A 14,565-nucleotide genomic window follows, 5' to 3' on the forward strand; every position below is an offset into this window, starting at 1 on the left:
CAGCAAGAAGAAAGAATACGCTGCTTCTCTTTCCCAACCGTTTGTTCTCCCGGATAATGAGCATGACTTTCATTCTGCTTCCAGAATGGAGCTGATATCGCTGCCTGTGGCATGAACGGCTTGGTGGGTTCACAGGTTTTATGTCATTAGGAAAGTTGTTTATAATAGCATAATTATCACGCTGTCACAGAGCAGGGCAGCCGATGAAACAATAATAATAATAATACCCATTGTCATAGCACCCATTGTAACTGTCTGTCTGTGTCCCACATGGAGATCTCTGTATCTGTCTGTCTGCCTGTGTTTGAAGATAGTCAGAGGATATTAATAAAATCTGGGAATACATTTCTTACCAACAATTTTCTTCACTGTTTGTAAGGGTGTCTACTAACATATCCCACATTGGTTTCTATTATACCACCCTAGTGGAATTTTTGACAGCTGCTGAAAGTTGGGGTATCATTAACAACCAATATGGGTGGAGGGGTGTTGACCATTGGGTTTTTGTTTCTTTTTTGACTGCTAGTTGTGTTTCTTTTTTTTCTTTTCTTGTCTTTTTATTTTGTGTAAGTCATGTGAATTGTGTATGCTTTATTGTAAAATCATTAAAAAAACAAAAACAATATGGCAAAATATTTTTTTAAGTTTCATTATACTAGTAGCATGTGACGTGTCAAACTAGGGGTTTTTCATGATTCTAATTTTCTAATTTTGCCTTATGTTGGTTGTTAATAGCCAGCTTTTGGTGTATGTGCGCACACTTGGTCGGTTCGTCCTACGTGCGCGGGTGCACACACACAATCCTAACCAATACATAAACCGATGTGTTTATAAAGGTGTCTAGTGACATATCACAGACTGAAATTTAGTTTCCCTAAAAAGGAGAATCTGTGACAGCTGCTTAAAGTTGGGGTACCATTAACAACCTATATACATGCAAGAGGTATGCTAAGTCTAAGTCAAGGAGCATAATAGCAGATACTGCACTGTACCCATGAACACTCCAACAATACGTAGCCTAAGTCGTAAGCCTTATGTGTGTGCGCTCAGTGCAAACAAACAAAATAACAAGTTTGATCCATATAGCTGTTGGAAAGTAGTGAACCTTCACAACACTGGGAGACCAATGTAAAATGAAAAGCCTAGTCTGTACCATGCAAGTAGCCACGTAGTATTATAGAGCGTTGCAGTCCCACCCCCTCGAGATACCCGGAAAATAATTCCCTGTTAATTTTCCTTAAAAGGTCTTTGAATAAATACTTTTTGAAATGTCTATGGGGAAAATGCATTGGGAATTATGTCCTGGGCCTGGCGTCGTCATGAAAGGACTGCGACGCTCTATTGTGTTTACTCCATATGCATATGCAGCTGTGTAGTTATAATTGTTGTCTCTATCCCCCGTTACTGCAATGAGTGCCACTGAAACAAATTCCAATCAACTCTGTTGACATGGCAGTAAAGTATTGAATCTTGACTCTTGAAAAAATCCAAGGCCATTATAAAGTGCAATAAAAAAATAAAACTCTAATTTGGGGGGAAATAGTCTATACTTCAGTGCTGCTACAGTCTAGTAATTAAGAGTTGTGAATCACAGGGGCCTGTTTGTTTATTAATTTAATTTCTTGCTAATGACTCTGGGCCCGTTATGGACCCACTAGGTTCACTGCTCGCCAACTCATTAGCCCAACACCAACCTTTCCTAATGAGGAAAACAAAAAATTTACTCTGGTTTTATCTCCACATGATTAACAGGCTAAAATGATACCAAATTTAAAACCCCTTTTCTCTCTCAGTGGTGAGCGTATTCATCAAGTCCATATATTCAACATTTTACTGGCATCAAAACATACTTAAAGGGATAGGCCTTAACTCTGAGAGTGCACGAGCGGAACCAAATGAAGCCAAACCGCAACTTGTCACAACTCCTTGCAACAAAATAGTTTTTAAGGTCAACCGCACCAATGCAACTCCTTGCAATACAACAGTTTTTAAGGTCAACTGCACCAATGCAACTCCTTGCAATAAAACAGTTTTTAAAGTCAACTGCACCAATGAAACTCCTTGCAACTGCGAGTTAGTTTAGAGTTTGGACTTGACAGTGTATACTGGGGTCCCAGAGATATAGGAAATGGTATGAAATGGGATTCTGTGAATAACTGGGGGTCTCTAGAAGATTGCCTCACATACGGGTAGCCATTTAATCGCTTCTGTATTACAATTCAACCCTCTTCTAATAATAGGACAGAATGATGTCTTTGATGTGCAGTCGTGACCTGGACTCCACAATCCCTCGGCAACAAACCAATTTCCCCATCAAGTCCAGCGAGAGCACACATCACACGATGCACTGAACTGGTAAAGGTTAGAGCAAGATAGAGAGACAGAGAGAGAGGATGAGTGACAGAGATACTATGATATATTATACCAGTAAGACGCCCTAAGGGCGAGAAGCAACCTTGCCCTCAGGGGCCAGCCCAGTTAGGGCCCAGATAGGGCCAAGGTAGGCCCTAACTTAATTTTAGGGCCTGTTGAGAACTCTGTTTATAACTAGCTTCGAGCTAGCATAATGGCGTTCTACGTCCGTGCTACTTCCGTGTTACATAGAGTGACATACCTCTCGAAACCTTGATATCCTTAACGTAAAACACTATCCTTAACACTAAACAGGGTGATTATTTCACGTCGACATTCAAGTATATCACTATCAGAAGATGTAACGCAGGTTAAGTAATGTGTCACTCTACAACTAAAGTTTTCCACCTGTCCAAAGTCATTTCTGATACAGACAAGCATTGGATCATCAAGGCTAATACAGACATAACCTTTCTGTAATCATCCTATCCTTTTTTATATAATGCCATTTAGGTCAATGTTATAACATTATGTAGTGTAATAATAATATATAAATAGTAGCCAGACATTGACTGCCAGTCAACATGTCTTCTGTCTTTTGGTACGATTGATGTGCGACGCACCTCGCATCAATGATTGATTTAGATTTTTTCCCAGGAAGATGGAGGGTATTATACCAGGGGTACATTTAAAAACTCTCTAAGTCTCTAAGTCTCTAAGATGACGAGTCATGGTTCACGATGAGATGTGAGTCATGGTTCACGATGAGATGTCGAGTCATGGTTCACAATAAGATGTTGAGTCATGGTTCACGATGAGATGTTGAGTCATGGATCACGATAATATGTCTAGTCATGGTTCATGGAGCTCACGCTGGAACAAAACAAACCCAGGATAATTGCTTTTCTATGTTTAGTTTGAAAGTTTGCTCGCTGTCAGACAAGAAGTGAAAAGCTGAGCGATGGGAAAATCGATGTGTCACCGACTGACAGGGTGCAGGGTGGACTTTTCACACAGGGAAGAAAAGACCTTCAATTACACATCAGACTCCCCAGAGGTTCTCTGACTCTGAGTACAATAAATGTTATGAGAGAGAGAGACAGAGAGAGAGAGAGAGAGAGAGAGAGAGAGAGGGGAGAGAGAGAGAGAGATTAGAGTAATAGAAAAGTTGGGAGGACATTTATTTCCTTTTATTTGTGTTTGATGCCTTTTTAATCCCACTCGCATTGATTAGTCTTGTGTTGACTGCAGATGAGTTAGCTGAATAATTCACAGTACTAGAGTTATGTGTTTGAGAACTCTCCCTACACATAAATCAATCGTTCTCACAACTGTTTTTCTTCGTCAAGGTCCCCCATAACTCCATAATACTTGGCAACACCTCGAGAATCAAACCCTGGCTCACCCAGGAGTGAAGCTCAACTCGTTGCCCAGGGCCAGGCCTCAGTTATCTCCAAAGCTTGGCAGTTTGAACTCCCTCTTTATTGGCCTGCAGGGATGCTCACCGAAGGCCCACCACATTGATTTCACTTCGCTGGGTTGCTGCCCTGCACTGAGCACTGAACTGATGTTGGACAACCAAAGCAGGGGTCACCAATATGTCCAATATGTCCAACTAGTACTAGTGGTTCTCAAAGACCCCCTTAACTCTGAGAGTTACAAAACTGTTATTCAGGACTATCTATTTATGTGTTTCTGGTAATATTATTGTCCACTCATTTTGTATGTTCGTGGCAAAATAAAAATGTCCACCACAAGCCAACATGGCGATGACCTCTGAACCAAAGGCGTAAAAAAGAGAAAATATATGTATTTGGCTGCAGACTCCCATCTAAAAAGGTTTTGTGCCAGGTACCCCCAGAAGAGAAGATTTGTGTTAAAAAACTTTCCAAAACATTTGGCTCACTTCACACGAGTGTGATTTTTCTCTCCAAATAAATTCATAAATAGCAGATGTACAGTACAAGCTTGTACATATTTTGCTATTTTTGAATATGACTAGAGTGGTTACAATGATTGTGATGCCCTGTTTGTTTTCCCTTGACCACAGATGTTAAGAATGTGATATGACTAGATTAGGTCGGGGGGCCAGTGGCCACAACTGTACTTTATATATCGCACACATCATACCTGTAACTTTCTCTCTTAAAAAGGGGGGAGGGGGCGCTCCGCGGACCGCATTTGGCCCGCGGGCCGCCAGTTGAATAGCCCTGTTCTACTGTATAGGTGTACTAGGGAACCTCTTACCTGCTGTCCGTGGTAGAAGACAGCCAACAGGAACATAGCCATCAGGAGCAGTGACGTTTCTTTAGTTCCCAGGAAGTTTCTGATGAGACACGGTTGGATTCATATTAGATGATGATCTCTGCCTCTGTGTGGACACTTTCTGTTATTATATTTTCTTTTTAAGATTCACAAATTCACCAATACAAGTACAAACAACCGTGAAATCTCGGTGGTTTGGTGTAAGGCAATGTTAACACCCCAAACGCCCGGGGTTATTTCATCCATTAAATCATAGCGCCCAGTGATTTATAGCAGCGGAGCACATTTAGCGATGGACCGGATGTTATCCCGGATGTGGCTGAAGTAGCTAGATGTAGCCAAAACACTCTAGAGGATGTGGCTGAAGTAGCTAGATGTAGCCAAAACACTCTTGAGGCGATGTATTCAAATCTTATCTTCACACTCGCGTTCATACAGTAGTTAGATGGTACCATTTATGTCCAATCAAATCCACAAGCAAACATCAAGAATAATGGACAAAGCCCATGCGTTTTTGAAGGACCTTTTTGGCAAATTGAACTTCCCTGTCCCGACATGAAACTGGAAACGACTGCTATAAATGATGGGCAGGTGTTTTTTAAAGTGAAATACTCTGTATCAGTGCCATTTACATGATGCTGTGTGTATGTTGCTCCTGTAATGTTCTGTATGTTGCTACTGTACATTGTGGCCTTTTTGCTTCCAGTCCTGAGGGTTTCAAGGAATGAATGAAATATGATATACAAATCACATGGAGCTTAAATGACAACTAGAGCTCCAGGGGAAGCACACTGCATATGTGTGTGTGTGTGTGTGTGTGTGTGTGTGTGTGTGTGTGTGTGTGTGTGTGTGTGTGTGTGTGTGTGTGTGTGTGTGTGTGTGTGTGCGTGCGTGCGTGTGCATGCACATGGACAAGCTAAAAGGTCACTATGCTATCAGAGAGAATGCCTCCATTAGGCCAGACAATGACTTCCTGTTGGCTCACATTGTCAACCTACAAGCAAAAGGTTAACATAGAGAGCGAGAGAGAGAGAGAGAGAGAGAGAGAGAGAGAGAGAGAGAGAGAGAGAGAGAGAGAGAGAGAGAGAGAGAGAGAGAGATGGGGGGGGGGGGGTGGTCTGAAAAGCCAGTGTATTTGTGCAGCACATTTCAACAACAAGCAGTTGAAATTATTGACACATTGACACAGCGTACGCGCCATACCGCATACTGCATGCACGCTTGTTGCTCTGCTATTCTAGTTTTTTGTCCGAAATTCTTGAAATGTTTTTGAAAGTATTCTTCATAGGACACATGTATACACATGCTGTACCCAAACTAGCTTGAAAGTGGATAAGAGAGTGAGTGGAAAAGGGCACTGTGCGTGCGTGTATGTATGTGTGTGTGTGTGTGTGTGTGTGTGTGCACGTGTACTCACTCTGTGTTGTGGTGCACAGTGTCATAGCGTAAGAACAGAGATGTGTAAAATGCTTCAGTCAGCAGGGAGTAGATGGCGATCATCACCAGCAGAACGGCCAGCTTCATCACAGAGTTCAACCTCAGGAACACTGCACACGTCACCATGGCCAGCACGCCTGTGAACACGAAATACTGATGCAGAGAGGGCGAGAGAGAGAGAGAGAGTCAAATGTCCAGTCAGTGTTGATTTTGTTGACTAAAAGTACGATGACTATGTCGGCTGAGCTACGATGACTAAAGCTAAGACTAAATAATATATTGACAATTTCGCCAGCAAATAAAATGAAGGCGAAAATGCTATGGAGGGACTAGTGGAGAAGAGATCCAGTAGTTGCGCTCCGGATCTACAAGCTCACATAAATCGGCTATTTTCAGCATGTTGAGTCAACCAAATGGAATTGTGACGCCTTCCAAGGCCCGCCAATATATATATGTTTTGTTTTAGTCGACTAAAGTCTTATGGTATTTAGTCGACTAAAACACTAAAACATTTCTGATGAATGACTAAAACTAAATCAAAAGTTGCTGTCAAAATCAGCACTGTGTCCAGTGAAGACGAAATACTGCAGGACAGAGACAGGAGAGAGATTGCCCTGCAGGGATAAGCGGACCCCCTGCGGGTACTTTGGGGCAATCAGTAGGCAGAAAACCCACTGCCAAAAAGACAGAAACCTATTGGATTCATTGGAAATAATAACCAAAAGAGAGGATGCACAGTGGCAGTCAGAATACTTGAAGAGAAGAGAGGAAGCAAGCACTCAGATGAGTAATGCAACGTAATAATGTATTGGGTACACCACTTAGAGTATATATTAATAGTCACCGGATTTCTCCTCCCATCCACTTGCATTACAGTTTTTCACGATTGTTAACACAGTCATGTTTTTCACAACCTAACGGAATTCTCAAAACTGCACACACAAAATACACAACTAAGCATTTGCTACACACTACCAAGCATTTACAGCACAATGAAGTGAACATTTTAAAACACAATCATAGAAACGGAACACACATGAATGACAATGACTCTGGAGAATGGGCCATTTCTCCTTTTGTAAAATGACTCCGTGTAGGCCAACTTTTTCATAGTCAAACATAAAACAGCACACAAATATGCAGCTGAAAAAATGTTTTATTTCTTAATTTTTACTGTAAACCCAGCCTGCTCAAAGTGCGTGTGTGCATGTGCGCGTGTGTTTGTGCGTGTGACTGTTTCTGGAAGCAAGTGCAATTTAACACAGCTCTGTTTATACACAGAGTTATTATTTCCTTTCAGTTTAATTGTATTGTTACGTTCTTTCGCTTTGGCAATGTAAAAGTAGTTTTCTTATGCCCCTAATTTGAATTAAAAAATACCTCCCATATCTGCGGGGCGAAGTACAAATGTGCAAACAGTGCAGCGAGGTGTGTCAGTCTTAACCCATTTTAGGCAGGAATGCCTTTTGGTGTTTCAAGCATTATGTTACACTTTAGCTATTGAAAAATAGCAGATCTACAAGCTCATAGTGCGGCACCGAGTGCCGCTCTATGAACTTGTAGGTCTGCTATATTTTTGAAAAATCGTAAAAATGTGGCGCAAATCTTTGAATATATATTCTTTCAAAGTGAATGTTTTTAACTCAGGTCTAAATGGATTATCCCATTAACAAAGGTAATAGAGCATGCACATCCACTTTATCCCAGGTGCTGCATGGGCAAATGGCAGTACAAGAGAAACACTGGTAAGGAATAACTCAGCTCCACTGGTTAATTAATTCAACGTTTCGATCACTGGGATCTTCTTCTTTACCAGTGTTGCGGACTCTAGTTCTTTCTCTTAACCCATTAACACATGAGTCCGATTCTACAAATGACTTAATAAATAATAAATCAGAGAGAGAGAGAGAGAGAGAGAGAGAGAGAGAGAGAGAGAGAGAGAGAGAGAGAGAGAGAGAGAGACAGATCTTTATTCAGATTCCCTGGGGACTTGAGACTGAAATGGAATGTCACACTTGCCTGAAGTCAGTGTGTACTTTTGAATAAAAACACTGTGTGTGTGCGCGTGCGTGGAAAGGAAATCAAGTGAATACATTACACAGAAAAAAATAAATTAACATATAACATAAATGTCAAAGAATGCGTATTTGTACAAGTCTATGACATACTCCTCCATGCCTGATTAATGATGAGTCATTTGTTTGTTGAAACAAGTCGAGATGATCTCATTCTCAACCCATTTGATTGGTTTGACACGCCATTAGACCACAGAGCTTGTTTTAATCTGTGGGATTTGTGTTGATTTCATCGACTATAACTATGGTGAAACCTTTTTTCACTGAAAAAGGGTTCAGCAACAAATAAAAACGTTATCGGGATGGACTAGTGGAGAAGAGATCCAGTAGAACTGTATATTTAACTGTATCAACTGTATATTTAGGCGCCTGGTAAAACTAGACTAAAACTAAAACCTTCCAGGTGACTAAAATATGACAAAAACTAAATGGAATTTTATTCAAAACACTATGACTAAAACTAAATACCAATGTTGCTGTCAAAATCAACACTACTGGGTTGACACATTGGTTTGTTTAACCCATTGACGCCTGGTGTAACGTATACGTTGTTCTACCCTTGATGCCGGCCGTGCTCTCTGTGTCTCATCAGCTATTGCTATACATGTAGCAACATAACTATTTAAAAAAAAAAACATCGGAATTTGAAGGTTTTCAGAAACCTTAGCTCAGGCCCTAGAAGGCGTTCCCAGATTTGGCCTCAGGCATCAATGGGTTAACTCATTGCCAATGACGAGATTCTTGACATGACGCGTTTTCAGTGGTTTACGGTAGGGGGCGCTGAGAATGATCCCAGGATCAACAAAGCCGTGTGCACCCAGAACTCACATGATCACAACATGTTCCAGGCAGCTAGTACACCCAGAACTCACATGATCACAACATGTTCCAGGCAGCTAGTACACCCAGAACTCACATGATCACAACATGTTCCAGGCAGCTAGTACACCCAGAACTCACATGATCACAACATGTTCCAGGCAGCTAGTACACCCAGAACTCACATGATCACAACATGTTCCAGGCAGCTAGTACACCCAGAACTCACATGATCACAACATGTTCCAGGCAGCTAGTACACCCAGAACTCACATGATCACAACATGTTCCAGGCAGCTAGTACACCCAGAACTCACATGATCACAGCATGTTCCAGGCAGCTAGTACACCCAGAACTCACATGATCACAACATGTTCCAGGCAGCTAGTACACCCAGAACTCACATGATCACAGCATGTTCCAGGCAGCTAGTACACCCAGAACTCACATGATCACAACATGTTCCAGGCAGCTAGTACACCCAGAACTTGCATGATCACAAAATGTTCCATCTGGTTTAAGATAATGCTAAAAGGATGTATTAACTCACATGATCACAACATGTTCCAGCTAGTTTAGGATATGTAATGCTAAAAGGATTTATGAAAAAAGAAATCCACTTTTCTCATGCCTTCTGGTGTTTTTTGGTGAAATCAAGCTAAGCCACATTCACAGTATGGAATGGATTATTGCAGCAGCAGACTTATTTTTCCCCTTGACTGATGATATTCTATGATATTTTCAAAGGTTGGTGAAAACGCTTAGACCAGTGGTTCCCAGACTTTTCAGATCGAGACCCAAAAAGAGACATTAGACGTTTGACCGGGAACAGACTAGTGAAAATAGCCAAATAGCCAATCAACAAGATCCCTGCTGTGAGCTTGTTGATTCACTACTTCTTAAGCATTTGTTTTTAAAATGTATGGAATTCTTTTTATTAGATTTCTTCATGGAATAACTGAAAAATATATAAATAACTGGATTGTCTTTTTAATTCATGAAATGTTTAGCTTTTTGGGGAATGCTATTAAAAAAAAATAGGTTTCAAAATAATAATTAAAAACAAAATGTAGGGCACAAATTATAAAGGGACCCACAAAAAAGTGTTTGGGAAACAGTGGCTTAGACCATGTTTTAACGGGGACCACCATGTAGGAGGTGTGGCTCTTTACCTCGGGGTAGAAGCCCCTCCCACCATGTATGAGGTGTGGCTCTTTACCTCTGGGTAGAAGCCCCTCCCACCATGTATGAGGTGTGGCTCTTTACCTCGGGGTAGAAGCCCCTCCCACCATGTATGAGGTGTGGCTCTTTACCTCTGGGTAGAAGCAGATGTCTGGGATGGTTGCAGACTCGTTGAACGTCTGGTTTCTGAAAGAACTGGACTTGTCAAAGTCACACCACAGCTGGAGAGAGAGAGAGAGAGAGAGAGAGAGAGAGAGAGAGAGAGAGTGAGAGAGCGAGACAGACAGACAGACAGACAGACAGACAGACAGACAGACAGACAGACAGACAGACAGACAGACAGACAGACGGACAGACAGAAATCGGTTATTTTGTGTGTGACGAGTATTAACAAGAGCTTGTGACTACATCCATTGAAACACAGTTTTTTTTTTTTTAATTTCCTGAAAAGTAACCGTTTTGGACATACAAGGTTTCCCCTCACAGCTACGATATCATATTTGATATTGTGATGTGAGACAGCCTCGTTTTGTCTGCTATTGTGGACAGCGTAATACAGTATAGCGATATGGCATAAGTGTTGTTGTTGTCTGAGTACTATACACCACTGTCTGACTCACGCCTCTCCTTTCTCTCATTCTAATGAAATGGTTTGCCCTGCTGAAGATAACAACAATATGCCTTGTTTAGTTGTAAGGCCATGCGTGTAAAAAATAACTGTTTCCTCACACACACACACACACACACACACACACACACACACACACACACACACACACACACACACACACAAAGGCAGACAGACAAACAGGGGGTGTATAATACACTCTGCTCAACCGCCGGTGACCTTGAAGATCTCATTATTCTTGTTTGTTTGTTTCATGTGCTTCACTGGTTGTATGTATTACTATACTTACGGTACATCAACGTTTTAGGACGTCATATGAATGTCTATTTTTACCACTTTTAACCCTAAAGCCGTAAATAGCCGGACCATGGCCTCAAGGTATCTTCAGTATGTGACACTGGTGAAGTATATCAGGCACAGGAACATTGTCCATTTATCACAGTTGGCACACACGCACTCACACACGCACGTCGCACGCATGTAGTCTCTCTCTCTCTCTCTCTCTTTCTTTATCTCTCTCTCTCTCTCTCTCTCTCTCTCTCTCTCTCTCTCTCTCTCTCTTTCTTTATCTCTCTCTCTCTCTCTCTCTCTCTTTAATGTTCTACAGATTGTGCTACAGTATGAGGACAGCACTGCTACATCAGGGAAACGAGGGAGTGCATGTCAAAGCTCCCACAAAATAAGTAAGGTACAGAATTACAGGTACTTCTTAACAGATATACGTTGCTGCCACTCCATTCTAACAGGAAGTACACTCACAATGTTGATCATAGCAGCCAGGAAGTTGATGAGTATGGACAGGAAGACGATGACGTTGCGCGCGGCGTAGGTCTCGTTGATCCAGCAGCAGGCTTTACGCATCACCAGCGGGAGACACTTGTAGTCCTCCGCGGTGGTCACCAGCACCAGGCAGGAGTGCAGCACGATGAGCACAGAGAACTGGATGACCATGGTCAGCATCCTGCGACACAGGCACATGCACATAGACATCAAAGGGGGCTTCGGCCCCTGCCCTTTTACCCTGTCTGTAAAAAAAGAAAACTGCCCTCTCGAGACCATGAATGCAAGCATTTACTGTGGCAGCATTTTGCGTTAAAAGAACGATGTCCTGTGTAGAAATCCATAGTATTATAGTTAAGTGTTGGCGTTTGCAAGCACTCACTTTCAGTATATAAGCAATGTCCTGCTGCCTCCTGCATTATGTGCAATTTCAAAACAGGTGTTATGCAGGGCCATTGATCTAACAAGCGCTGACAATAGCCGAAACAGCTATTTCAATGGTATCACAGCCTGCCAAAAATAAATTTTAGTCGACTAAATCAACTGTACATTTAGTCGACTAAAATCTAACTACGTGCTGTCAAAATCAACATAACAGCAGTGAGCTTGTAGATCGGCTATTTTCTAAAGATGTTTTACACATTTTGAAATTGTGAAACGGGACATTCTGCACAATGAGTACTTTTACTTTCGGTAGTTTAAGTATATTTTGATACCAATACGTTTGGTATCTTCTACTCAAGTAAACCTTTCATTCTGGACCTTTACTTGTAATGGAGTATTTGTACACTGCATTGCTACTTTTACTTAAGTTTAAGCTGTACCTGGCAGAGGGCAGCAGCGCCTGGACGGTGGTGATGAAGATGAGGACGATGAAGGAACACACCAGGTTGGACTTGAAGACTTCGTCCCTCATCTGGGAGTACTGCATCATGGGAGGAGAGGAGAGGAGGGAGGAGGAGACACCGTTTTTAGACTACCATTTTTAGAGTACCATTTGACGACAAAATATACACATAAAAAACACGTGCTCGACAAAGTAATCAACCCCAATACTTGAGTCAAAGTACTATTCTAAAACGGGTAGTCCTAATACTTGATTCTGATTGGTTGGTTACCGTCACGTGACCGGTGCAAATTCCACCGATAACCCACTCCTTCAATCACTTTATACCATTCGCAGGTGATTCCACATCTCTGTAGCTGTACTGGGGAAGGGGAGCGCTTGATTGCTTTACAAACACATGCCGTGCGGGCGTGTAAGCTGCACCGCCCGGCTCATACGACTGCGAATGTGTGGCTCCAGGCAGCCCCGTAAGGACACACTTTTGTACTTCTACGTATTTCTCCTTTTTGAATAGTTGTTTTACACTGGATGGCGTGTGTTCGCTAACCTATGGGTCACCATTGGTTTCGGGGTTTTCCGGGCCACTACATGACATGCCGATCACATGACCGAATAAATAAATACATAATGCAGTCCTATGGGATGATGTTATAAAACATCGCAAAGCGCTCGCTCTACACCAAAGCCTGTAGCTTTCAAATGAATTGTGGATAATGATCAGGATTATTTTCCGATTCCGGGACACCCGTGCATGTCTTTTGAGGACACCCATGCGCAGAATGGAGTGAGACGTGTGGGGACAAAAGCTGTTTATAGAAGGGGCGAGTGCCCCTTTAAAACAACTTAAAAGCATAATGTGTCAGTTCAATTGATCCAAGCCGGAACACAATCAATGTATTGATCGATTGATCATTAATTAAACAGTGAAATACATTTGTCCAATTTCTCTCACATAGCACCTGTTGTACCTCTGCGTACCTCTAGGGGTAGTAAGCATACCACCATTTGAGAAACACTGGTCTAGGACACTGACCTCAATAGCTTTGGTCAATGGCTCTATGTGTATACCGTAAATACCTGGTCAACAAAAGTTCCTGTCCGATATCGTCTTTGTCGGGCGGAAACCACACATGAGTGAAATAATGGCAAAAGTAGCAGATCTACAAGCTCAAAATGTGTCGATTCGTGTCAGATTTCTAGCTACATTGGATCAAGTAGGGCATTAATTATAACAGAGAGAGAGAGAGAGAGGATATGGAGATAAGAGGTTTCTGCCAGCAATGAATTATATGAGGGCAGCGACAAATCTGGGATAGCCACCTCATAAGGGCACCTGGGGACAGCTCGTCATAATGAGGTTTGTTCCCCAGCTCCCTCCTTGGCTGCGTGTGCAAGAAACTGAAGCGCTAACTGCTACCGATGAGCAGGTTTGCGTCATGAATGGTTTCCTCCACCATCGGTGTGTGAATGGGTGTGTGAACTGTGAAGTGCATTGTAAAGTGCTCTGAAGGGTCGTAAAGACTAGAAAGGGTGTTGTATAAATGCAGTCCATTTAACATTTACCACCATTCGACCCTGACAACTTGGTGGAGCCTTTGACCAGCGTGTGTTCCTTATAAGCAGGAGATTGATGGTGAGGCTGGACACGAGCGTCACAGTGAGCGACCAGACACAGAAGACGAGTCTACACAGCTTTCCGGTTTCTCCCGGTGCAGAAATCACACGCCAACATCTCCAGGTCCAGCGTTAGCAGTGATTGTTCAGTATAGCTCATGCAAAGCCAATGCAGATTTATATCCCCGGAACAGGTATTGGGACGAACGTGAATATGCACTTCGGACAGCTGAATCCTGAGTGCAATATCCCTCAATACAGTAGTGGTAGTCTGTGATGTCAGAATGATATGCGTTTGGCCACGGAATGCAATACCCATTATCTGTTGTCACACCCGTTTTAACCGTCTGTCTTTTATGCCCATCTGTCTGTCTGTCTGTCTGTCTGTCTGTCTGTCTGTCTGTCTGTCTGTCTGTCTGTCTGTCTGTCTGTCTGTCTGTCCGTCCGTCTGTATCCCTTTTATGCCCATATATGGAGCTCTCTATATCTGTCTATCATTGTCAGGCCATAAATGGGCATATTTGGGGTGTTCTGTTGTGGAAAGTCCTTGAAGATGCTATCTTAG

The 14,565-nt window shown here is 42.3% G+C and overlaps 1 protein-coding gene across 1 annotated transcript in view; it reads right to left on the reverse strand.

Moving 5' to 3' along the window:
- The window catches only part of adcy8 (adenylate cyclase 8 (brain)), a gene marked incomplete at both ends in the record, with an annotated part of 114,018 nt that overhangs the window by 25,939 nt on the left and 73,514 nt on the right, over positions 1-14,565 (reverse strand). Inside the window, 5 exon segments of the mRNA XM_080778906.1 lie at positions 4,600-4,678; positions 6,035-6,207; positions 10,263-10,352; positions 11,519-11,720; positions 12,364-12,464. Coding sequence (XP_080635032.1) covers positions 4,600-4,678; positions 6,035-6,207; positions 10,263-10,352; positions 11,519-11,720; positions 12,364-12,464 — 645 coding nt within the window.

Source organism: Protomyctophum bolini (genome assembly GCF_963924005.1).
Source record: "Protomyctophum bolini genome assembly, chromosome: 12".
In the NCBI taxonomy this organism is placed as follows: Eukaryota; Metazoa; Chordata; class Actinopteri; order Myctophiformes; family Myctophidae; genus Protomyctophum; species Protomyctophum bolini.